This window comes from Saimiri boliviensis, chromosome 2 (assembly GCF_048565385.1).
Source record: "Saimiri boliviensis isolate mSaiBol1 chromosome 2, mSaiBol1.pri, whole genome shotgun sequence".
Lineage (NCBI taxonomy): Eukaryota > Metazoa > Chordata > Mammalia > Primates > Cebidae > Saimiri > Saimiri boliviensis.
The window spans coordinates 58,679,167-58,703,061 of record NC_133450.1 but is presented as its reverse complement, the minus strand read 5'-3'; the positions used below and the strand labels follow the sequence as shown (position 1 = coordinate 58,703,061).

At 40.9% G+C, this 23,895-nt stretch overlaps 2 protein-coding genes across 15 annotated transcripts in view; one reads left to right on the top strand and one right to left on the bottom strand.

Moving 5' to 3' along the window:
- Positions 1–12,916: 12,916 nt before the first annotated feature.
- Positions 12,917–14,094, bottom strand: LOC101047325 (DNA dC->dU-editing enzyme APOBEC-3G-like). Its single transcript, XM_010334944.2, is given in 1 exon segment — positions 12,917–14,094. A coding segment is annotated over 1 exon segment (1,173 nt). The 5' UTR covers positions 14,093–14,094; the 3' UTR covers positions 12,917–12,919.
- A 6,773-nt stretch (positions 14,095–20,867) lies between these two features.
- The window catches only part of RALGAPA1 (Ral GTPase activating protein catalytic subunit alpha 1), a 282,216-nt gene continuing 279,188 nt past the window's right edge, over positions 20,868–23,895 (top strand). For 10 of the 14 annotated variants that reach the window (XR_012516229.1, XM_074393365.1, XM_074393366.1 and 7 more), the window contains exon 1: positions 20,868–21,439. Coding sequence is in view for 13 of the 14 variants with exons in the window: in XM_074393365.1 (XP_074249466.1) it covers positions 21,334–21,439 (106 nt within the window). In the remaining variant the exon portion in view is untranslated. The remainder of the gene's footprint in view (positions 21,440–23,895) is intronic. The other 4 variants (XM_074393371.1, XM_074393372.1, XM_003924200.4 and 1 more) reach the window with 2 other exon arrangements.

Sequence of the window (23,895 nt, the reverse complement as noted above, 5' to 3'; positions counted from 1 at the left end):
ACTTGACTTAATGAGATGATACACGTTCTCAAAAAAAGGGTACATAGACAAGGAAGACTCAATAGGTATCATAACTCATTAACTGACCACTTATCCTCTGTATCAGATATCTTGGTAATCTCTTTACATGAGTTACAGTGAGTTTAATTCTCAATTTAATAGCCCTGAGATAGGTGCCATTGTTACGCCCATTTTACATATAAGGAAACTTCATTTGCAGACAAATCTTAAAACTACATTTTACCCATTATAAAGACAGGGCTGATTCTTCTTGAAGTGGCAACTTAGTATGGAAAGATAATACAGGCTGGCACAGTGGCTCATGCCTGTGGTCCCCGCACTTTAGGAGGCAAGGGCAGGCAGCTCACTTGAGATCAGGAGTTCCAGACCAGCTGGCCAACATGGTGAAACCCCATCTCCAGAGGCTGAGGTGAGAGAATCACTTGTAGCCAGGAAGTCAAGATTGCAGTGAGCCAAGATCGCACCACTGCACTACAGCCTGGGTGGCAGAGTGAGACCCTGTCTCTTGTCTCAAAGAGAAAAAAAAAGTTCATAGAATATTGTGGATTGTATAGCATTGCTTTCTCAAAGACAAGATCCAAAGTATGCAGTTAAATTTGTAATTTTATTTAATTATTTATTTAAACGTCCCACCTCAGCTTCCCGAATTTCTGAGACTACAGCCACATGCCACCATGCCCAGCTAATATTTTTATTTTTTGTAGTGACAGGGTCTAGCCTAGGCTGATCTTGAACTCTAGTGTCAAGTAATCTGTCCACCTCAGCCTCCCAAAGCACTGAGATTCCCAGGTGTGAGCCACTGTGCCCGACCTAGATTTGTAATTTAATGACAGACATTTTAAATGCTACCAATCTCTTACAGAGTAAAATACAAAATAAGGGATGTGTATTATATTCAGTGTCAGCCTGCTTCTCTCTTTCTCATTGTACAGTATTCTCCAAAATTGAACTCCTTATAGTTTCTAAACACACAAGCTATTTCCCATTTCGATGTCTTTGCACATTCTGTTTCCCTTACAACCCCATTACTCTCCTTTTCTTTTTCAAAGCCACTTTTTAGACAACACACATCACCATCAGCACCTCTACCATTCAGGGCACTCCTGTTTCTTCAGGCTACTGCTGTATTTTGAAATTTGCAACTTTATACTCATCCCTATCACAATAGATTGTACATTGTTTAGCAAATGCATCTCACCTATTGGATTGTGAGTTCCTTGAGAGCACAGGTTGTCTTAATCTGAAATGCAAATACAAAGGCATGCAGTAGTCAGACAGTTCAAGTTAAGATGGAAGCTTTATATGAGTGGTAAGGATTAAATCGAGCAGCTGCTTTTGGCCCCAGCCAATTGGTACTAGCCGAGAATTTTGGCTTACTGATATCAGACCTTCTGATTTCAAAGAGAAACTGGAAATTTGGATCTATGTGAAATATCCAGAATTGTAAACATTATCTCAAGTGACATTTTTTGTTTTGTTTTGTTTGTGTTCTTTTAACTTCAGATCAAACAAAAACAGCTGTGGGCAAAATTCCTGGCCTCTAAATATTTGTTGTATCAGCAGCTAGCAGAGTGTGTGCTAAATAGTAACAGATTTCTGGTCACTCAGTGTGCCAAGTGTAATATACTGCTTTAAGTATATTAATTCACTGAAGTCGATACTATTGTGCCCTCCATTATACAGATGAAAAAATTAAAACACAGAGCAGTTAGAGTACTTGGCCAAAATCACACAGCTACTATGTAACAGATCTAAGATTTGAACCTGGGTAGTCTGACATCAGAATCTGTGTGCAACCACAGGCATACAGTGCCCCTCTAGCGGCTGTTTTCTGTTTCTGCTATTCCAGGAAAAAAAACAGAGGGAAGGTGAAAAGGAGGAGGCATGGATTCTAGCCTTGGTTCTCCTAGTAACTGGCTGATAAAATTTGGCAAACCACATTGTTAAAACACATGCTTTGAATGAAGAGACCCCCAAACAGGCTTTGTGTGAGCAACATGGCTGTTTATTCACCTGGGTGCAGGTGGGCTGAGGCTGAAAAGGGCATCAGTGAAGGACAGTGGAATAGGAGTTGGTTGTTTTTTTTTGTTTTTGAGACAGAGTCCCACTCTGTTACCCAGGATGAAGTGCAGTGGTATGATCTCGGCTTGCTGCAATCTCCGTCTCTCAGGTTCATGTGATTCTTCTGCCTCAGCCTCCTGAGTAGCTGGGATTACAGGAGGAGTTGGCTTTATAGGTTTGGAGTGGGCAGTTGCAAGTTACAGTTTAGGGAGTTTTTTTGTAAGCTGGGTGGGGATCATAGGTTTGCAAGCTGGGAGGGAGTCCTAGAGTGTGGAATCACGAGGTTTACCAAGGTCGGTTATAAAGTCCAATGGCCTTATCAATTACGGCAGGAATAAGGAACAATAGAGAATGTCTCAAAGTAGGCACAGCAGGGGTTGATCATTTCTTCCTCTTTTCATGGTCTTCCAGTTACTTAGATTTTCCAGGAACTCATCCGGAATGTCCCTGCAGGTCACAGAGGTTAACATGGCATCCATGGCACCCTGAGTCAGCCTAAAAGACCTAACACACATAATCTCTGGTCTGTTTTAAAATGAGAAGTTTACGGTGTGTTAACTTTAAGTTCTCTTCCAGCTCTAAAATTCCTGTCATCATTAAGTTTATGTTTAAGGCAGACAGAATAATAGGAGATTACGCAATTATAGTTGCATGATGGTATTTTGCCCAAGGCAAGAGTTTTTCTCACCTCCTCTCAAACAGATTTTAGAAAAGATGCACGGGGAAGAAGAGTGCAGTGGCTCACGCCTGTAATCCCAGCACTTTGGGAGGCTGAGGCAGGCGGATCACGAGGTCAGGAGTTCAAGACCAGCCTGATCAACATGGTGAAACCCCGTCTCTATTAAACATACAAAAATTAGCCAGACATGGTGGTGCACACCTGTAATCCCAGCTACTCAGGAAGCTGAGGTAGGAGAATTGCTTGAACCAAGGAGGCAGAGTTTGCAGTGAGCTGAGATCACACCACTGCACTCCAGCCTGAGCAACAGAGTCAAACTCCATCTCAAAAAAAAAAAAAAAAAAAAAAAAAGATGCATGGGGAATGTGAGAAGAACCATAAGGGAGAAAAGTTAATAAGGCTAGAAAACAATTTTGTTGATTCAGAAAATATAAAATAAAATAAAGTCATGGAAGCAGAATGAAGTTTCCTTAATCAAGACAGTTAAAAGTATAAAAATGATAATAATTATTATTATATTATTACTATTATGCAGTTGGGAGGTCCAGGATGTCTTACATTTATGTAGCACTTTACATTTTACATAGGGCTTATACAACAAACATTAGATATAGTTTAAGTCTCGCTTTTTATGAATCCGTTCACATTTACATATTTGTAGAGCTCTCTGAAACTCATGGCCAGTCATCAGCAAAATCTTCTATATCTTCATTCTATTCTCCGAACTGTTCCCTCAACATTCTTGTTCTAAAGGAAATAAGGCTCTCCCTTAGGATCCTGCTTCCTTTGTAGCCCTCCTCCTCCTCCTGAGCATTGTCATGGAGTAGGTATGCTCCTCGTCCTCCTTGTACCATCCAGAGGCTCCTGCCTTCCTCTTCCCTAAAAACTGCCAGTTTGTCAAGATATAACACACAGTAGCTCTACTGGGGGTGTCATCTCTATGCCCCAGGGTCACTCCCTCTCATGTTTTGAAGAATTTAGCTCCTGGCTCAGTGTCATTCTCTCCAATAATATGTCTATCATAATTCTTGGTAGATAATCCGATAGCACTCCATTTTCTACTGGGTTTGCTCTGGTACAAAATAGACATATAGTAATTTTGGCATTTTCCTTCTAGTTTTCCTCCTGTGTCTTCTTTGGGTTATGCTTTTTTCTAGTCTGTTTTGTGTATTTTTTGTTTTTTTTTTTGAGACAGAGTCTCATTCTGTCGCCAGGCACCAGGCTGGAGTGCAGTGGCGCAATCTCGGCTCACTGCAATCTCTGCCTCCTGGGTTCAAGCAATTCTCCTGCCTCAGCCTCCCGAGTAGCTGGGACTACAAATGCATGCCACCAGACCCAGCTAATTTTTGTATTTTTTAGTAGAGACAGGGTTTCACCATGTTGGTCGGGATGGCCTCGATCTCTTGACCTCATGATCCAGCCACCTCGGCCTCCCAAAGTGCTGGGATTACAGGCATGAGCCACTGCGGCCAGCCTTGTATAATATTTTAAGTCATAAATATTTAAACACATAGAAAGGTATGCAGAATATTGCATATGTAACACGGTACCTACCTCTCAGCTCTGTCAAATCTTAGCATTGTACATTTGCTTCCGACGTTTCTCAATCCCAATTCTCTCCTTCCCTTTCCAGAGTAACCATTATCCTGTTTTTGGTTACCATGTGCTTTTGGTTACCCATGCATCTATACATAATACTTTTGTATATGTATGATATATATATAGTATATGTATATGTATGATATATATATATATATATAGTATGATATATATATATATATATATAGTATTGTTTAGCCTGTTTGAAGTGCTTATATTTTTTAATGGTCTGATGCATTACATATGCTACAAGTTGACTTTCTCCTCAGTGACGTTTTTGAGGTCTACCCATAGTGATTCAAGTAGCTCTGATCCAGTTATTTTTACCTGCCATAATATGTTCCATTTAGTAAATATATTCCATTGAATGAATATTACAGATTACCCATTTACCTATTAATAGGGAGGCTACTCCCAATTTTTTCACTATTAGAAACAGTTGTCTCAGACCAGGCACAGTGGATCACGCCTGTAGTGCCTGCACTTTGGTAGGCTGAGGCAGACAGATTGCTGAGATCAGGAGTTCAAGACCAGCCTGGGCAACATGGGAAGACCCCGGGCATGATGGTGAGTGCCTGTAGTCCCAGCTACTTGGGAAGTTGAGATAGGAGGATGGCTTGAGTCTAAAAGGTCTAGGCTGCAGTGAGCTATGACTGTGCAACTTCACTCCAGCTTGGGTGACAGAAAGGGTAAGTCCCTGTCTCAAAAAAAAAAAAAAATGCTTTTTTTTTTAATTTTTTTTTTTTTTTTTTTTTTTTTTTTTGGAAACTCTTTGACAAGAGTTTCCCTCTTGTCACCTAGGCTGGAGTGCAATGGCACCATCCTGGCTCACTGCAACCTTCACCTCCTGGGTTCAAGCAGTTCTCCTGCTTCCACCTCCTGAGTAGCTGGGATTACAGGTCCTCCCCACCATGCCCAGCTAATGTTGTATTTTTAGTAGAGACAGGGTTTCACCATGTTGGTCAGGCTGGTCTTGAACTCCTGATCTCAGATGATCTGCCCACCTCGGCCTCCCAAAGTGCTGGGATTATAGGCATGAGCCACCGCACCCGGCCATGAACACTGTTGTATGCACCTTTTCTTCAGGCATATGTGTGAGAATTTCTCTAGGTCAGTGTCTCTAAAGTGGGAGGAGCGTATTCAAGGACTGTATCTTGGGGGGCAGGAAGGAAATATTTAAATTTGTATTTATAAAATTTTTAATTTCATCTTTGTTTGGAATAAAGTAAATACAAGGAAGCAGTTAGAATTCCAGGTTTTACTCCAATTTACCCTCATTATATTCCTTGTGCTTGTTTTTAATCAGCAGATCCAGCTTCTGAAGTAAAGCAAACTTAATTCCAAGCTCCACCACATGGTGGGGCAGAGACATCAGCTACACAATCCATAAACTTTGTCAGTACTGATTGACCCAGTCCAAATGCTGGGAGCTGGAAAAACAAAGATAGAAGACCAGAGGCCGCTACTAACAGTTTGTATCAAATCAGGATAAATATTCTGAGGCCGAGGCGGGTAGATCTCTTGAGCCCAGGAGTTTTTTATTTTATTTTTTCTAGAGAGGTGGTTTCACCATATTGGTAAGGCTGGTCTTGAACTCTTGACCTTGTGATCCGCCCACCTCGGCCTCCCAAAGTGCTGGGATTGCAGGCATGAGCCACCGTGCCCAACCTGAGCCCAGGAGTTTTAGACGAGCCTGGCTAACATGGTGAAACTCTGTCTCTACTAAAAATACAAAAAGTACCTGAGCATGGTGGCGTAGGCCTGTGGTCCCAGCTACTTGGGAGGTGGAGGCATGAAAATTGCTTGAACCCAGGAAGCAGAGGTTGCAGTGAGTTAAGATCACACCACTGCACTCTAGCCTGGGTAACAGAGCAAGACTCTGTCTCAAAAAAAAAAAAAAAAAAAAAAAAAAAAAAAATTTTGTAAGCTGAACCAGTTGAGATATTTACTGTGTCACTATAGTTTGTGCAGTTAATCATCAGTCCTCTTCAATCAGGGCATGACCAAGATTAACTTTTTCCTCTCAAATTGATGTGGATGGTCTAATGCTGTGGGCTTCACCTTCAACATCAGCTTTCTTTCTTTCATCATCCTTTCTTTCTTTTTTTTTTTTATTTTTATTTTTTTATTTTGGGGCCCGAACTGGCCATAGGCCCACCTCCCGCTCTGGGCTCCCATGACCAGGGGACATCTTGTCCTTTCTTAACATAAGTTATCTATTTGTAAACTGCTAATTTATTTGGAGTATGGCCCCCATAAAATTCTTGTAACGCATCAGTTATTTCACTATTCTTCCATCCAAGCTTTTTTTTTTTTTTTTTTTTTTTTTTTTTTGAGACGGAGTTTTGCTCTTGTTATCCAGGCTGGAGTGCAATGGTGCGATCTCGGCTCACTGCAACCTCCACTTCCTGGGTTCAGGCAATTCTCCTGCCTCAGCCTCCTGAGTAGCTGGGATTACAGGCATGTGCCACCATGCCCAGCTAATTTTTTTTGTATTTTTAGTAGAGATGGGGTTTCACCATGTTGACCAGGATGGTCTTGATCTCTTGACCTCGTGATCCACCCGCCTCGGCCTCCCAAAGTGCTGGGATTACAGGCTTGAGCCACCGCGCCCAGCTTTTTTTTTTTTTTTTTTTTTTTGAAACAGTTTCACTCTAGTTGCCCAGGCTGGAGTACAATGGTGTGATCTCGGCTCACTGCAGTCTCTGCCTTCTGGGTTCAAGTGATTCTCCTGCCTCAGCCTCCCGAGTAGCTGGGATTACAGGTGCTCACCACCATGCCTGGCTATGGTGTTTGTTCTTGCTTCATCTTTAGCAGAATTCACATTGCTCTAATAGGGTCTCTTTTCAAACTGATGTTTTATTCTTCTTAGTGCTTCAAACTAGGTTCTGTTCAGACATGTTATAACAAGTTAGTATAAGCTTATTTTGTTGTAAAAATTTTTAAATCTATAGTCTATGGTGTTTGTTCTTGCTTCATCTTTAGCAGAATTCACATTGCTCTAATAGGGTCTCTTTTCAAACTGATGTTTTATTCTTCTCAGTGCTTCAAACTAGGTTCTGTTCAGACATGTTATAACAAGTTAGTATAAGCTTATTTTGTTGTAAAAATTTTTAAATCTATAGTTTTGAGGGGTTTCTTTCTTTCTTTCTTTCTTTCTTTCTTTTTTCTTTGTCTGTTTTTTGAGACAGGGTCTCTCTCTGTCACCTAGGCTGGAGTGCAGTGGCATGATCACAGTTCACTGCAACCTCTGCCTCACTGGCTCAAGCAATCCTACCACCTCAGCCCCCTGCATAGCTAGGACTACAGGCATGTGCCACCATGCCTGGCTAATTTTTGTATTAGCCATGGGCAACATGTCTCACCATGTTGCCCAGGCTGATCTTGACTCCTGGGCTCAAGCCATCCTGCCTCAGCCTCCCAAAGTGCTGGGACCAGAGGTGTGAGCCACTGCACTTGGACAGTTTTTGTGGGATTTTTGTTTGTTTTTATAATACACATTTTTCATGAACTTTTTGAAGACTCGTCATATCTCTCTCTTAATTTTTGGAACATAAGATAACAACCTAATTTAGATTTGGTGATGTGAAACTTTATTATGGGTGACTCCATTTATATTTTTAGTCTGATCTATGGTGGCCTAGTGCAGGAATTTAGTCTGAAGCAATGGCCTCCTATAATTTTTATTTAACCTGAAGCACTGAGCTGGATTCAAGAGATTCATTGGTGAAAAAATGAGAAAAGCCTATGGCTTCATAGAGCTTAGGGAAAAGTAGAGAGAGAAATATTAAGCAGCTTTACAAACTGAGGTATGTTCTCTAATGGTGTTATGAGAGTATAACACAGAGACCTAATTGAGATTGGGAGTGGATGGCAGGTAAGACCTCTGTAAAGCAGTAATATTTCAGCTAAGACCTGAGAGGTGAGTAGCAGTTAGCCCAGCTCAGAATGAGAGGAGGGACATTACAAGTTTAAGTTGAGAGAATTGTATATATGAAGGTCCTGAAGTAGAAAAGAACTTGGCATATTCATGTTTGAGGAATAAAGAGACCACTGTGGATGACTATTAATGTCCAAGAATGAAAGAAACGTAAGGTGAGATTGGTGAGATAAGCAAAGGCTTGATAAATTATGGTAAGGAAATTAGATTTTTTAAAATCCTAAATACGATGGGCTGTTATTGGGATGTTAGTAAGAGTAGAAGATAAGATTATATTAGTGATAAAATTACATTGATTTGAGATTAGATCTTACAAAAAGATCACTGGTTGCTTAGTAGAAAATGATACTTTAACTCAATATCTATCAGATATTGTGATAAAATATTCTGATAGCTTAGACAGGTAAAGGCTGTGTGGGGAAAAGAAATAGACAAATTTGAGATATTTGGGAGGTAAGATTGACAAAACTTGGTAGTGAATTAAATTTGGGGCATGAGAGATAAGATATAAGATACAGTGTACTCGTCTCCCTATTTGAGTCATTTCCTTATGGTACTAAATAATGTCAGCAGTCATTGCCTCAACAAATCTCCTTAACATATTCTGCTCGAGTTCTATACTGATTGTGTATGATTTGAAGCTCTGTTCCTAATAAATCACAATATTTCATTTAATGCTTCTTGACTTGTCTATTAATGTTACCTGCTTTCTTTAAAAATTAAATATAAGCCGGGCGCGGTGGCTCACGCCTGTAATCCCAGCACCTTGGGAGGCTGAGGCAGGTGGATCAAGAGGTCAAGAGATTGAGACCATCCTGGTCAACATGGTGAAACCCCGTCTCTACTAAAAATACAAAAAATTAGCTGGGCATGGTGGCGCGTGCCTGTAATCCCAGCTACTCAGGAGGCTGAGGCAGGAGAATTGCCTGAACCCAGGAGGCGGAGGTTGTGGTGAGCCCAGCTTGCACCATTGCACCCCAGCCTGGGTAACAAGAGTGAAACTCCATCTCAAAAAAAAAAAATTAAATATAAAAAGATAACTGAACACAATATATCATGATCAATGAAATTACAACAGAAAGATATAGTCAGGCATGGTGGCTCATGCCTGCACTCACCATTTTGGGAGGCCAAGGCAGGTGGATGGCTTGGTCCCAGGAGCTCAAGACCACCCTAGGCAACATGGTGAGATCCCATCTCTACAAAAAATAGAAAAAAAATTAGCCAGGTGTGGTAGTGCATGCCTATAGAACCAGCTACTCAGGAGGCTGAGGTGGGAGATTCACTTGCGCCTGGGAGGTTGTGGCTGCAGTGAGCCGGGAACTATGCCATAGAAAGATATTACAAAACATACTGACATTGGAACTGATGTGCAAAAGCAATGATGGGTGAAATAGTCAGTCCCTTAGCATGAAGGCAGTGGTACCAAACTGTACTAATATTCATTGTATTCTTCATTCCCACACGCTTGCAGTAAAAATGAAAAGCCAGTTTCACTTAAGACACTTAAGACTATCCTTGATGAAGCAATTGCTCTTTCTATGCTCATTTTGTCACAGAAAATACAAAAACTATGTGTACTTAATGCTCAGAATTTTATAAAGAGCAAGGACTAATGCTGCATCCTAAACGACAATGGTAGTCTTAATTTAAAAAAAAAAAAAAGTGCATTTGAGCTGTGAACTGACCCAGCAACTTTATTCAGAAAATGACTTAAATATATATATATATATATATATATATATATATATATATATATATATATATATATTTATATATATTTGCATTTTAGGTTCTGGGGTACATGTGAAGAACATGCAGGATTGTTGCATAGGTATATACATGGCAATGTGGTTTACTTCCTCCATCCCCATCACCTGTATCTGGCATTTCTCCCCATGCTATCCCTCCCCAACTCCCTACCCCCCACTGTCCCTCCCCTAATCCCACCTCCACAGACCTCAGTGTGTGATGCTCCCCTCCCTGTGTCCATGTGTTCTCATTGTTCAACACCCGCCTATGAGGGAGAACATGCAGTGTTTGATTTTCTGCTCTTGTGTCAGTTTGCTGAGAATGATGGTTTCAAGGTTCATCCATGTCTCTACAAAGGACATGAACTCATCGTTTTTTAATGGCTGCATAGTATTCCATGGTGTATATGTGCCACATTTTCCCTGTCCAGTCTATCATCGATGGGCATTTGGGTTGGTTCCAAGTCTTCGCTATTGTAAACAGTGCTGCAGCGAACATACATGTGCATGTGTCCTTATAATAGAACTATTTATAATCCTTTGGATATATACCCAGTAATGGGATTGCTGGGTCAAGTGGGATTTTTATTTTTAGGTCCTTGAGGAATCGCCACACTGTCTTCCACAATGGTTGCACTAATTTACACTCCCACCAACAATGTAGAAGTGTTCCTATTTCTCCATATCCTCTCCAACATCTGTTGTCTCCAGATTTTTAATGATCGCCATTTTAACTGGCGTGAGATGGTAGCTCAATGTGGTTTTGATTTGCATTTCTCTAATGACCAGTAATGATGAGCATTTTTTTCATATGTTTGTTGGCCTCATATATGCCTTCTTTTGAAAAGTGTCTGTTCATATCCTTTGCCCACTTTTGCATGGATTTGTCTTTTTCTTGTAAATCTGTTTTAGTTCTTTGTGGATTTGGTATATAAGTCCTTTGTCAGTTAGGTAGATTGCAAAAATTTTTTCCCATTCTGTTGGTCAGAAAATGACATTTTTACATAAAAGAAGTGATAAACAGGGGGGTGGGGCTAAAAAAAAGGAAGTGATAAACTACAACAATTCAGACATGGGTATTTGGCATATTTTTGCAAAAATAAATAGAGTAAGCCAATAATAAAATTTAAGCTTCTTTTTTTTTTAATTTTTAATTTTTCACCTGGGTGCAGGTGGGCTGAGGCTGAAAAGGGCATCAGCAAAATTTAAGCTTCTAAGTGAAAATTAGAAATTTAAAAAACTTGTATCCACCATGGTGAGTATGACAACTTTCCAATACTTAATGTATGTGAGTTTTTTAATGTTATTTAATGAAATGTGTTAACATTTTAAAGATCTGTATAGGCTGGTCTGAGTGCAGTGGTGTTTACAACTAATTGATCACAACCAGCTACAGATTTCTTTGTTCCTTCTCCACTCCCACTGCTTCACTAGACTAGCCTTTAAAAAATAAATAAATAAATAACAAATAAATAAATAAATAAATAAAATAAAGATCTGTATAAGTCAGCAATTATTTTGATGAAGACATAAAGTTACAAAATTATGTGTAGGTGAAAGATCTATTCAAAGTACAAGATTTTAATGTAAGGAGTACAAAATATTTACTGATAGGCTTTCATATTCTGCACTGTAACTAATCTTTAAGAAACTACCACTTGTGCCGGGCACGGTGGCTCACGCCTGTAATCCCAGCACTTTGGGAGGCCGAGGCGGGTGGATCACGAGGTCAAGAGATCGAGACCATCCTGGTCAACGTGGTGAAACCCCGTCTCTACTAAAAATACAAAAAATCAGCTGGGCATGGTGGCGCGTGCTTGTAGTCCCAGCTACTCAGGAGGCTGAGACAGGAGAATTGCCTGAATCGAGGAGGCGGAGGTTGCAGTGAGCCGAGATCGCGCCATTGCACTCCAGCCTGGGTAACAAGAGTGAAACTCCGTCTCAGAAAAAAAAAAAAGAAACTACCACTTGTTGGGAGTTTGATGTTGGGTACACAGGGACATAAAGACGGGAACAACAGACAGTGGAGACTACCAGAGGGGGCAGCAGGGAGCGTAGAAAGGGTTGAAAAACTATCAGATACCATGCTCACTACCTTTGTGATGGATTAAGTTTTAACCTAAACCTCAGCATCATGCGCTATACCCATGTAACAAACCTGCACATGTACGCACTGAGTTTAAAACAAAAGTTGAAATTTTAGAAACAACCACTTGTTGACTTTTATTGTAGTGTTGACAATTATCTGAAAAAGCTATTAAAATACTCTTTTTACCAATTACATAGATATATATGAAGCCAGATTATCTTCATATACTACAACCAAAAGAGAATAGTGTATATAAGAATCCAGCTGTCTTTTATTAAGCCAAAGTATAAGGAAATTTGCAAACCAAAAAAAAGTAAAGCAATAACAGTTTTCTCACCAAATAAATTTTGTGATAGGAAAAAAATGACTTTTTTTCTGCTGAGAAGTCTAGGGGAATTTTTTTTTTCACATTTGCTAATATTTATGTAAACACTTGCAAGTCATGATACAATCACAGAAGGAAAAATATATGAAAATATTTAGTATTTCATTGTATTCATCTACATATAAAACCAATTCAAATTGTCACTGGATTAGTAGGTTTGAAACTTTTCTGACTGTATTGAGCATAATCTTACTACTATACCACATAAATTTTTGATTACAGGTAATTCATTCTCATTTTTAAAATAATTTACTTGGTCAGGAGCGCGTTGCTTTGCTGGCGTCTGTGATCAGCTGGAGATGGTGGTGAACAGCCTGATTGCATTTCTTGGAAGATCTTTTATTCTGCTGCTCAGCCCTGGTCTCTTCCTTCCTTATAGACAGAGGCTCATCCATCAGTTTCCCTGGAGAATGGCCTGCAGCCTCCCACTCAGGCCTTGGCTGTGCTCATCTAGTCCCTTCCATGGCTGGAAGGGGTGTCCCTGGTGATCCACAAAGGTGTCCCAGCAGTGCTTAAACTCACCGTATTTCATCATGGAAATTGGGGCCCTAGCTCTGTCCAGCCTGCGCAGGCCCTTTTTATACCCTCGTTGACGATCATTTATGCGGGCAGCGAAGATGCGCAGGTTCACGTGTGGGTTCTCTTGAAGGAATTCAGCCACCTTCTCAGCACAGCTGAAGCAGGGGCTCCAGGAGATGAAGCAGGTGACCCTGTAGCGCTGGGCCAGGTCCAGCTTCCAAAAGGAAATCAGGTCCAGGAGGCACAGCTCTGCATGGCAGCCTTCAGGGAAACCAGGATTATTTGAAGCCTCGTTGAGTATGAAGCCCCTGTGCTGGTGCAGCGGGACCCAGGTGCCATTGTGCAGGTGCTCCACCTTGTAACACAGGTAGGTCTGGTGCCATCCAAGGACCGAAGGGTCGTTGGTAAAGTTGTAAGTGAATGTGCCTGGATCCATCAGGTGTCTGAGAACTTCCCCCAGTGTGATGTGCAGTAATGTATAATGTTTAGGCAGCTTATTCCAAGGCTTGTACAATCTTTGGTTGTCCACGAACTTGTCCCAACAGTGTTGAAATTCACCGTAACTCATGATCTTCATGGTGGCATGAGGACTGTCTCTCCTCTGACACAGTCTTTGAAGCTCCTCCCGGTAATGTGGGTCCCAGAAGTAGTAGAGGTGGGCCACGAAGATGGTCAGGGTGACCTTCCTGTCCTCAGCCAGGAACTCGGCCACATTCCTTGCACACACTGGGCAGGGGCTCCAGGACACAAACCAGGTGACCTCGTACTCCTGGTCACTATGCGGCTTCCACTTTCAGAACCAATGGAGGAATCTCATCTCTGGGTGGTGTTGAGGCTTCAAATAGACCTGGCCTTGAAAGATCTTTGCAACCAAAGGAGGCCTTGAGCGGTCGTTTGTTTTCATTTTCACTTTGTAGCACAGCCAGACGGTGTTCCAATGAGAAAGGATGGGTCTATCGTAAAAGTTGTAGAAGAATGTGCCTGGATCCATTCGCACCACCATATTTCTGGTCTGAGGCTTCATCTGTGGCCAGCTAGTCCCAACCATCATCTTTGTCTCTAAGGGAATTTTTAAAAATTTAAATAAAAAATAGATTTTGGGGGATGGGGAATGGAGTCTCTCACTCTGTTGCCCAGGCTGGAGGGCAGTGGCGTGATCTCATCTCACTGCAACCTCCACCTCCCAGGTTCAAGCAATTTTCCTGCCTTAGCCTCCTGAGTAGCTGGGATTACAGGCACGCACCACCATGCCCAGCTATGTTTTTGTATTTTTAGTAGACACGGGGTTTCACCATGTTGGCCAGGCTGGTCCTGAACTCCTGACCTCAAGTGATCTACCCACCTCTGACTCCTGGGATCACAGGCGTAAGCCACCATGCCTAGCCAATAAATAGATATTTTTTAATGTTTCTAAATGTTTGTTCATAAATACAATTTTCCAAAAAAAAAAAAAAACTCATGAATGTTACTTATCATGCAATGGTTTATCATTGCTATTTTAAGTGAGTTAAAAATAGTTTTGAAGACCATCCTGGTCAACATAGTGAAACCCCGTCTCTACTAAAAATACAAAAAAATTAGCTGGGCATGGTGGCGCGTGCCTGTAATCCCAGCTACTCAGGATGCTGAGGCAGGAGAATTGCCTGAACCCAGGAGGCGGAGGTTGCAGTGAGCCAAGATCACGACACTGCACTCCAGCCTGGGTAACAAAAGCGAAACTCCATCTCAAAAAAAAAAAAAAAAAAAAAAAAAATAGTTTTGAGGCTGGGCGTGGTGTCTCATGCCTGTAATCCCAGCACTTTGGGAGGCCGAGATGGGTGGATCACCTGAGGTCAGGAATTCGAGACCAGCCTGGCCAACATGGTGAAACCGCATCTCAATAAAAAAATAAAAAATAAATAGTGTTAAAAATTCTCAGGTTTAATTTTTTTAATAGACTTTATTTTTTAGAATAGTTTTAGATTTACAGAAAAAAATTAATCCAATGGTAGAGAGAGTACCCGTATGCCTTACACACATTTTCCTTTATTTAAAAATGGTATGGCACATTTGTTATAATGGATGAGCCAATAATGGCACATTGTTATTAACTAAACTCCACAGTTGACCATATTTCCTTTGTTTTTACCTAATGTCCCTCTCCATTTCAGTATCTCACCCCAAATACCTTAATACATTTAGTCATCACTTCCATTTAGGCTCTTGGCTATGTGACTGTTTCTAACTCTCCTTGGTTTTGATGACCTTAACAGTTTTCAAGAACCCTGGTCAACTGGGATTTTTCTAAATCCAATGTATACTGGTCAAACCAATGCTACTCAGGAGGCTAGGTGGGAGCATGGCTTGAGCTCAGGAGGCAGAGACTTCACTGAGCCAAGATCTTGCCACTGTACTCCAGCCTGGGCAACAGAGCCAAACCTTGTCTCCCTCCCCTAAAAGGAGGAAGTTATCTCCATCTTCTGGACAGGATATGTTCAAAAATTTTTTTGGAATTCTTTTGCATGGAAGATTTGTCTCTTTTCCCCCACATTTGTTTATTCAATCATTTACTTATAACAGTATGGACTCATGAATGTTTATATTGGCTTGTCTATTAACCTAATACCATTTTATTTTGTGGTTCACATTGTTTCAGCTTTGTCCACTGGGAGCTCTTTTAGGTGACATACTCTAATCATAGTGTGTGTGTGTGTGTGTGTGTGTGTGTGTGTGTGTGTGTGTGTTTAGTACTTCTTTACTTTGGGGCACTACAAAATGCTCTAAGTTCATCTTGCCCCAGTCCTACAATTAATCATTCTCCAAAGAGCCTTGGTTCCTCTTATTGGAAAATGGTAGCAAAAATCAATATTTGGGCTGCATGCAGTGGCTCACACCTGTAACCCCAGCACTTTGGGAGGCCGAGGCGGGTGGATCACAAGGTCAAGAGATCAAGACTATCCTGGTCAAAATGGTGAAACTCCATCTCTACTAAAAATACAAAAAAATTAGCTGGATGTGGTGGCATGTGCCTGTAGTTCCAGCTACTTGGGAGGCTGAGGCAGGAGAATTGCTTGAACCCAGGAGGTGGAGGTTGCAGTGAGCTGAGATAGTGCCACTGCACTCCAGCCTGGCGCCTGGTGACAGAGCAAGACTCTGTCTCAAAAAAAGAAAAAAGAAAAAAAAAAACCCCAGTCATTTCTTGGTTTCTTGGGGTATTGGTTTCAGGATCCCTCTGGAAACCAAAATCCATGATGCTCAAGTTCCTCAAATAAAATGGTATAGTATTTGCATATAACCTATGAACATCCCCCTGTATACTTTTTTAAAAACTTTTTTGTTTTAATTTTAATTAATTAATTAATTAATTAATTTTGAGACAGGGTTTCCCTCTGTCACTCAGGCTGAAGTACAGTGGTGTCATCATGGCTTACTGCAACTTCTACTTCCCTGGCTCAAGTGATCCTCCTACCTTAGCCTCTGAGCAGCTGGACCACAGAGGCTCACCACCACACTCAGCTAATTTTTTTGACTTGTAATAAAGATGGGGTTTCACCATGTTGCCCAGGTTAGTCATAGACTCCTGGGCTCAATTGATCTGCCTGCCTCAGCCTTCTAATGTGCTGGGATTTCAGGTGTGAGCCACAACACCCCACTCCCACCATATACTTCAAACCATCTCTAGATTACTTATAATACGTAATACAATGTAAATGCTACGTAAATAGCTGGTATTCTGTATTGTTTAGGGAATAAAGACAAGAACAAAAAGTCTGTATGTGTTCAATACAGATGTAGCCATCCATTTTTTTTCTGATTCCTAGTTGGTGGAATCCACAGATGCAGCACTCATGGATATAGAGAGTCAACTCTATACATATGTTTACTAGCACATCTATATACACATATCTATAAATATTTCTATATGTAACCATCTATATATATATTAAGCTAAATATGAATTAATACCTATGTGGTGCCTCAACTCTAATCTATTACTACATGAATCATTCTACCCTCCTCCCTTTACTTATTATAAACTCCCACTCCACCGGGCGTGGTGGCTCACGCCTGTAATCCCAGCACTTTGGGAGGCCGAGGTGGGTGGATCACTTGAGGTCAGGAGTTCAAGCCAGCTTGGCTATCGTGGTGAAACCCCACCTAAAAAAAAAAAAAGAAAAAAAAAAAACAACTCCCACTCCAACAATAAGATACTTGGTTCCCACCATATACCAAACATTTCCTTCATTATTTAATTGCAGTATACATGTATAACAGTATCATAATTGTTAACCTACTTCCCCATGAGAAACAACTTTATTAACTAGAGTACAGTGCATATGTACATTTCTTTTCGCCTTTAGTCTTACAAATTCCACTCATTCCCAAATGAGTACCTTTTTTTCTACATCTTCTTTAGTGAGATTGTTTCATACATTATAATACAGTTAGATTATTTTGACACATTTTGTGTTCCAGCCGGGATCTTCCTACTCTTAAATGATTTATTTTAATGTGCATACATTAAGGGTCATTCTGTGTACTATAAAATAGTTTGATGAGTATTGGCAAATGCACAGGGTCACGTATCCACAATTACAGCATCATACAGAATAGTTTCTGGCTGGGCACGGTGGCTCATGCCTGTAATCCCAGCGCTTCAGGAGGCCAAGGCAGGCAGATCACTTGAGGTCAGGAGTTGGACACCAGCCTGGCCAACATGGTGAAAACCCAACTCTACTAAAAATACAAAAATTATCCAGGTATAATGTCATGCACCTGTAGTTCCAGCCACTCAGGAGGCTGAGGTAGGAGAATCATTTGAATCCTAGAGGTGGAGGCTGCAGTGAGCCAAGATTGCGCCACTGCACTCCAGACTGAGCGACAGAGTGAAACTCAGTCTCAAAAAAAAAAAAAAAAGAAAAAGAAAAAAGAACAGTTTCACCACCCTAAAAAAATCGCATCCTTCACCTATTCATTCTTCTCCCTCCCCTCAATCCTCTTGCAACCACTGATCTTTTCACTATTGCTATAATATTGCCTTTTCCAGAATGTCATATAACTAACATCATACAGTATGTAGACTTTTCAGACTGACTTCTTTCACTTACCAAATGCATTTAAGGATCATACATGGCTTTTTATGGCTCAAGAATTCATTTCTTTTTATTGCTGAATAATATTCCATCATATGGATATGCCACAGTTTATTCATTCAACTATTGAAAGATATCTTTGTTGCTTCAGTTTTTGGAGTTAGAAATAAAATTACTATAAACATTTGTGTGTAGGCCAGGCATGGTGGTTCATGCCTGTAATCTGTAATCCCAACACTTTGGGAGGCTGAGGAAGGGAATCCCTTGAGGCCAGGAGTTAAAGACCAGTGTGGGTGAAACAGTGAGACCTTGTCTCTACTAAAAATGTTTTTAAATTAGCTGGGCTTTTTGGCATGTGCCTGTGTTCCCAACTACATGGGAGGCTGAGGTGGGAGGATTGCTTGAGCCCAGGAGGTTAAGGCTAAAGTAAGCTGTGACTACACCGCTGCATTCCAGCCTGGGTGACAGAGCAAGACGCAGTCTCAAAAAGAAAAAAAATCTAGTTCTTACAAGCAGTATTTCAAAGGTAATTTTCAGTGTTTTATTTCCATAATAATTATATCTGCTGTGTAAAAGACTTATACTTTCAAATAATTTTAATATTTAAATCACTGGAAAGAGAAAACCAGGCAGTGGGCTGGGTGTGCCATATCTGCATTACATTATGCTAATTTGTTTTACAATGGTGTTTCAAATTTTTCTCAGGTCTGCCACCATATAATTATTGTTAATAACATGTTACATTTTGGGACTCATTTGCCAAACATTTACTGAGTGCTTGTGCAAGAGAAAGGAAGGGAAAGTGACATTCATTATTCTATTCAACACATATTTATTGAGCCTATATTGCAAAGAGTACTTTGCAAGAAGACTGGGATACAACTTTAGACAAAACCTATATAGTCTCTGTCCTCAGGGAGTTTACAATCTCATTAAAGAATGAATCTTTAAACAGTTACTCTATTTAAATTCTGTAAAGGAAAGGCATGTTATGAGATATGTCAGTATAGAAGTAACTTTCAATACTTTTCTAACCTAATTATCATAATCACTGATGTAGTTTACATATGAGGAAAATGAGGCTGAGACTGAACTACATGCCAAGGGCTCCATTGTGAGTAATCAAGCCCTGAAACAGAAAGTCTAATTTAGGTCTACGTAATTCTAAAGATCATGCTTGAAACCATTGTTTTATCGCCTAAATTTCACAAAACTGTGGGACACACCTTATTTTGATTTTACTAATAAGAAAACATGCTGAGAGGAACTAGAACTCAAATCTCTTGAACAATTTCCTTATTTTTCTATTATATTATAAGCTTCCTCAAAACATGTATGGTTTGCAAGTTTGATGATACAAACAAACCATATATATAAAAACTGAATTTTTTTTTGTACTTTAAAAAATGTAGGATTGTTGTTGAAACAAACTACCATTAAGCAAAGTACTATGTTTTAACATAATTTTGACAAATGTCTTACATCTCTCTCTTCCTTGCTGATTTTGTTATTTTTCTATGTTAATCACGTATTTCATTGGACCAGTCTATTGCTATGGATGAGAATACAGAAGGAAACAGGTCTTCAAACAAGCAAACTCACTATCAAATTATTTTGTGGAGGGAACTTTCCCAGCTGGGTGAGGGGGCCTCACGCCTGTAATCCCAGCACTTTAGGAGGCAGAAGCCAGTCGATCACTTGAGTCCAGGAGTTTGAGACCAGTGTGGGCAACATGGTGAAAACCAGTATCTACAAAAAACATAAAAATTAGCCGATGTGGTGGCACGCCTGTGGTCCCAGCTACTGTAGGCTGAGGTGGAAGCATCACCTGAGCCTGCAAGGTCGAGGCTTCAGTGAGCCAAGATCGCGCCAATGCACTTCAGCCTGGGCGACAGAGTGAGACCCTGTCTAGAAAAGGAAAAAAAAAAGTTTCCAAGAAAAATTTCAATTTATGTCATTCAGAATTTCACTGATTTTTTAATAAGAATCTTGAATTTTTCTTTGCATAGGAAAAAGTAACAACATATTCATTTTTATGTGGGGTGCAGATAGGAAAAAGATTTTTTTTTTTTCAATTTTTTTTTAAAGATAGGGTTTCACCATGTTGGCCAGGCTGCTCTTGAACTCCTGACCTCAGGTGATCCGCCTGCTTCGGCCTCCCAAAGTGTTGAGATTACAGGCGTGAGCCACCACCCCTGGCCAGGAAAAAGATTTTTAAAAGAACACAGTAGGAAAGGAAAGTAAGATTACTTTTACATATACATAAAAAAGCCTACAAAGCTCTGCTTAACTCTTTCTGTTGTCAAGTTGTTTGCAGCAAAAAAAGGGATATGATAGAAAAAACATCAAAAAAAAAAAGGATAGCAAATAGAAAAAATATGAAAGAAAACACATACATAATGCAGGAAATATTATTAGTAATAGATTTAGGACAGAATAAATCGGCCAAACTGTAGCTTCGTTTATCTTTCTGCTAGAGGATCTGGTGACCACAACAACTTATGCACATTTTCAAAGATAAATCATGGACATTTCTCTTTGCTTTTTACTATCACTTTGCTTACAGTGGAGCACGCAGTAACTACCTTCCTTGCCTTTCTTGGGCTTTTCCTTTGGCTCCTTACACAGGAAACCAAGGCGGGGAGTGCCACGGGTGATCTCATGCTGGCATGACGTCAAGAACCCTTGACGTCAGAAGGCGGTTGCCACGGAGACTGTTCGCCACTGACGGCAAAGTCGTGAAACCCAGTCACTACCAGACTCGTCCCGGTTTCGGCCTCTGCAGGGTGTAAGCTGCTACAGAAGCTTCAACCTTAAGGGGGCCTCAGGGAGAGAGTTGTGCTGCGCCGCGGAGAGCTCCACCTCCGTGGCTCTGGGTCCGGGGCCCCGGCCTGTGGCGGCGAGCCGTGCCCGCTGGAGGCGGGAGGCGGCGGCAGGCGGCCCGCCCGGGTCTACCTCGCTCGGTGCAGGGCCGGGAGAGGCGATCCGCCATATTGGAGCCGGAGCTGAAGGTGCCTTGGAGCCGCGGCGCGAGGCGGGTGGAGGTGGCGGCCCTAGCCTGGCTCGGGGAGGAGTCGGCTCTGCCCGGGCCCGCAAGGCTTGGGAGCGAATGAGCCGCTCGGGCTAGTCTCCTCCCCGCCCACTCCCTCCACTTTCTGCCGCCGGGACCCGGCTGGGAGCCGGCTGTGGCAGTGGCAGTGGTAGCGGCAGCGGCAGGATGTTCTCCAAGAAGCCGCACGGGGACGTGAAGAAGTCCACCCAGAAGGTGTTGGACACCAAGAAGGACGCACTGACTCGCCTCAAGCACCTGCGCATCGTCATCGGTGAGGAGCGAGGGGTGGCAGCGCCGAGGCCTGGGTTGCCCGGCCTTCCCTCTCCTGGGAGCTGCTGGGGACTCTCCCTCGGGACCTGGCTCGGTGCTTGGAGAGGGCAAATCGTAGTCTCTGCAGAGACGCGGGAGGGTGAATAAATCGGGGAAGCGAAAACTTGGCAGTTGGCAGCACTAATTACTGTTAACACAGGAATATCTAATTCTGAGTTATAGTCTGAACTCATTTTTAAAAATTAGTATTACTCTAAAAACTTAGATCTTTTAAGACTTTGCGGGGAGACCTGGCGTTGTGAATAATGGTGTTTATAGGATATGTTTACCAGATGACTCTTGGCAACCCCACCCAAGTGAAAAGAAAAATAAAATCCTCTCTCAAGACAATATAAACCTTAATCTTTCAAGTTTCTTGGCAGATGAAGGCAAGGAGGAAGCAGTTACACCTCTTTGGGAAGTAGGTGGTTCCCAAAAAGCTTGTGGGAAGGAGCCCCGCCCTTTTGTTAATGCACCTTGTTCATCACTAGTCATTTAGAGGGAGAACTATTAAAGAAAATAGGGTAGTTTATCTCTTCCTTTGCTTCTCGAGAATTGTATGTAATTCTATTTTTATTTAATAAAAAAATTAAAAAAAAATTTTTTTTTTTATCGTCGTCTGCCCTTAAGTTCTGTTTTGCTGGTAGATCAAACAGTGCTCTAAGTTTTGAATATAATGTTAAATGACTCTTTTGAATACTTAGTCATTTAATAGGGTGATAAGGGCTGTAATAATACTTATGGAACATCTGGTCCAGTAAATAGATTTTTTAGATGAAGGCATTTGAGATGAAAAGGAAAGTTATTTTGCCTGTGTTGATATGTAGAGTTAATGGTAAAACTAGCTGAAGAAGATGTATTCATCCAGATGCCTGAATCCTAGTTCAGAGTTTATCTCGAGCTGTCTTACTGATGCATATTTGTTTTGGAAAGTTATGTTTATTTTGTGAAAAAGGTAGTCCCTTATTTGAGGTGCATGTTTGTCTAGTCTGTTGGTTACTCATACCATCAGGATACCACCAGTATTACCCGATATTTCTATGATGCTTTACTGTTTACAGTGATTTCATGTAAATTATCATAATCCTTGCAGTAACTCTAGAGGTAGATATTATTCTCCATTTTTTGCAAATGAAAAAGCTGAAGTTTGGGAACCTCAAGTAGTTAGCCAGCTACTAGGAGGCTGAGTCAGAACTGAAACCCAGATTTTGTGTCTCTAGTTTGTTTTTTACTCTTCGTACATTTATGACAGCTAATCCTTGTCACAAGTAAATTGTATTTATTCCAGTAGAGTGGTAAGAAAGCAATTAATCCAGTTTAGCGCTATAGAAAGCAGTTTTCAAGAAAATATAAAGCCTCTAAATATAGTAGAGATTGTTATCTTTTTGTTTTCATTAGAGTTAAGCCATTGAAGTAAAGATTTAGCTGAGAGGACACAGAAAGTTAATGTGTGAATGAAGGAGAGGGATCACAGGTAATGGCAGTTTGAAATTGAACACTTAATGGAGAACACCTACTTGGAATAAGCTGTGGCTTAGGTAATAGCACAGCTATGAAGTTGAGTTCCAATAAAGTATTGAGATTTCCTAAATTAAGGGCCAACTTTATTTATAGAATGGTTAAGGGATTATTTGTATATACTTTTTTGGCATGGAATTTTTTTCCATCTAGGAGGCATGGAAAATTAAAATGTAAATTAAGAGAGAGGTCACATGTATAAGGTATTTTGTAGGACTTAGCTTGCTTGGTTTGAAAATAAATTTTTTATTGTCATTATTTTGTTTGAAATACAGTTAATGTAGTTTCTAAGAAAACGAATGGGAGAAAGTAGAATGGCAAAAAAACTAGTGTCTTTTAGAGGTCTGCCAATCAGATTTTGCAGATGGAAAAGCCTTTTTTTTTTTTGGAGACAGAGTCTTGCTCTGTTGCCACGCTGGAGTGCAGTGGTGCAATCTAGGCTCACCGCAACCTCCACCTCCTGGGTCCAAGCGATTCTCCTGCCTCAGCCTCCTGAGTAGCTGGGACTACAGGCATGCGTCACCACTCCCAGCTAATTTTTTTTTTTTTTTTTTTTTTTAAGTATCTTAGTAGAGACGGGGTTTCACCATGTTGGCCAGGATGGTCTCGATCTCCTGACCTCGTGGTCCGCCTGTGTTGGCCTCCCAAAGTGCTGGGATTACAAGTCTGAGCCACCGCGCCCAGCCGGAAAAGCCACTTTCAGTCCTTTTTGGAAGTAGGTGCAGGTTTTAAATAAGGTAAACACAGTGAGGAAACTAGTTTGCAGAGTAATTGGGCATTGCCAATTACACAGCCTTTTGATTTTTGTTTGGTCCTGTATGAACTATGTAATAATTTTTACATGAACTATGGAACCAAACAGAACTGCCATTCACTCAGGGTACTTGTAGGAAGATTCAG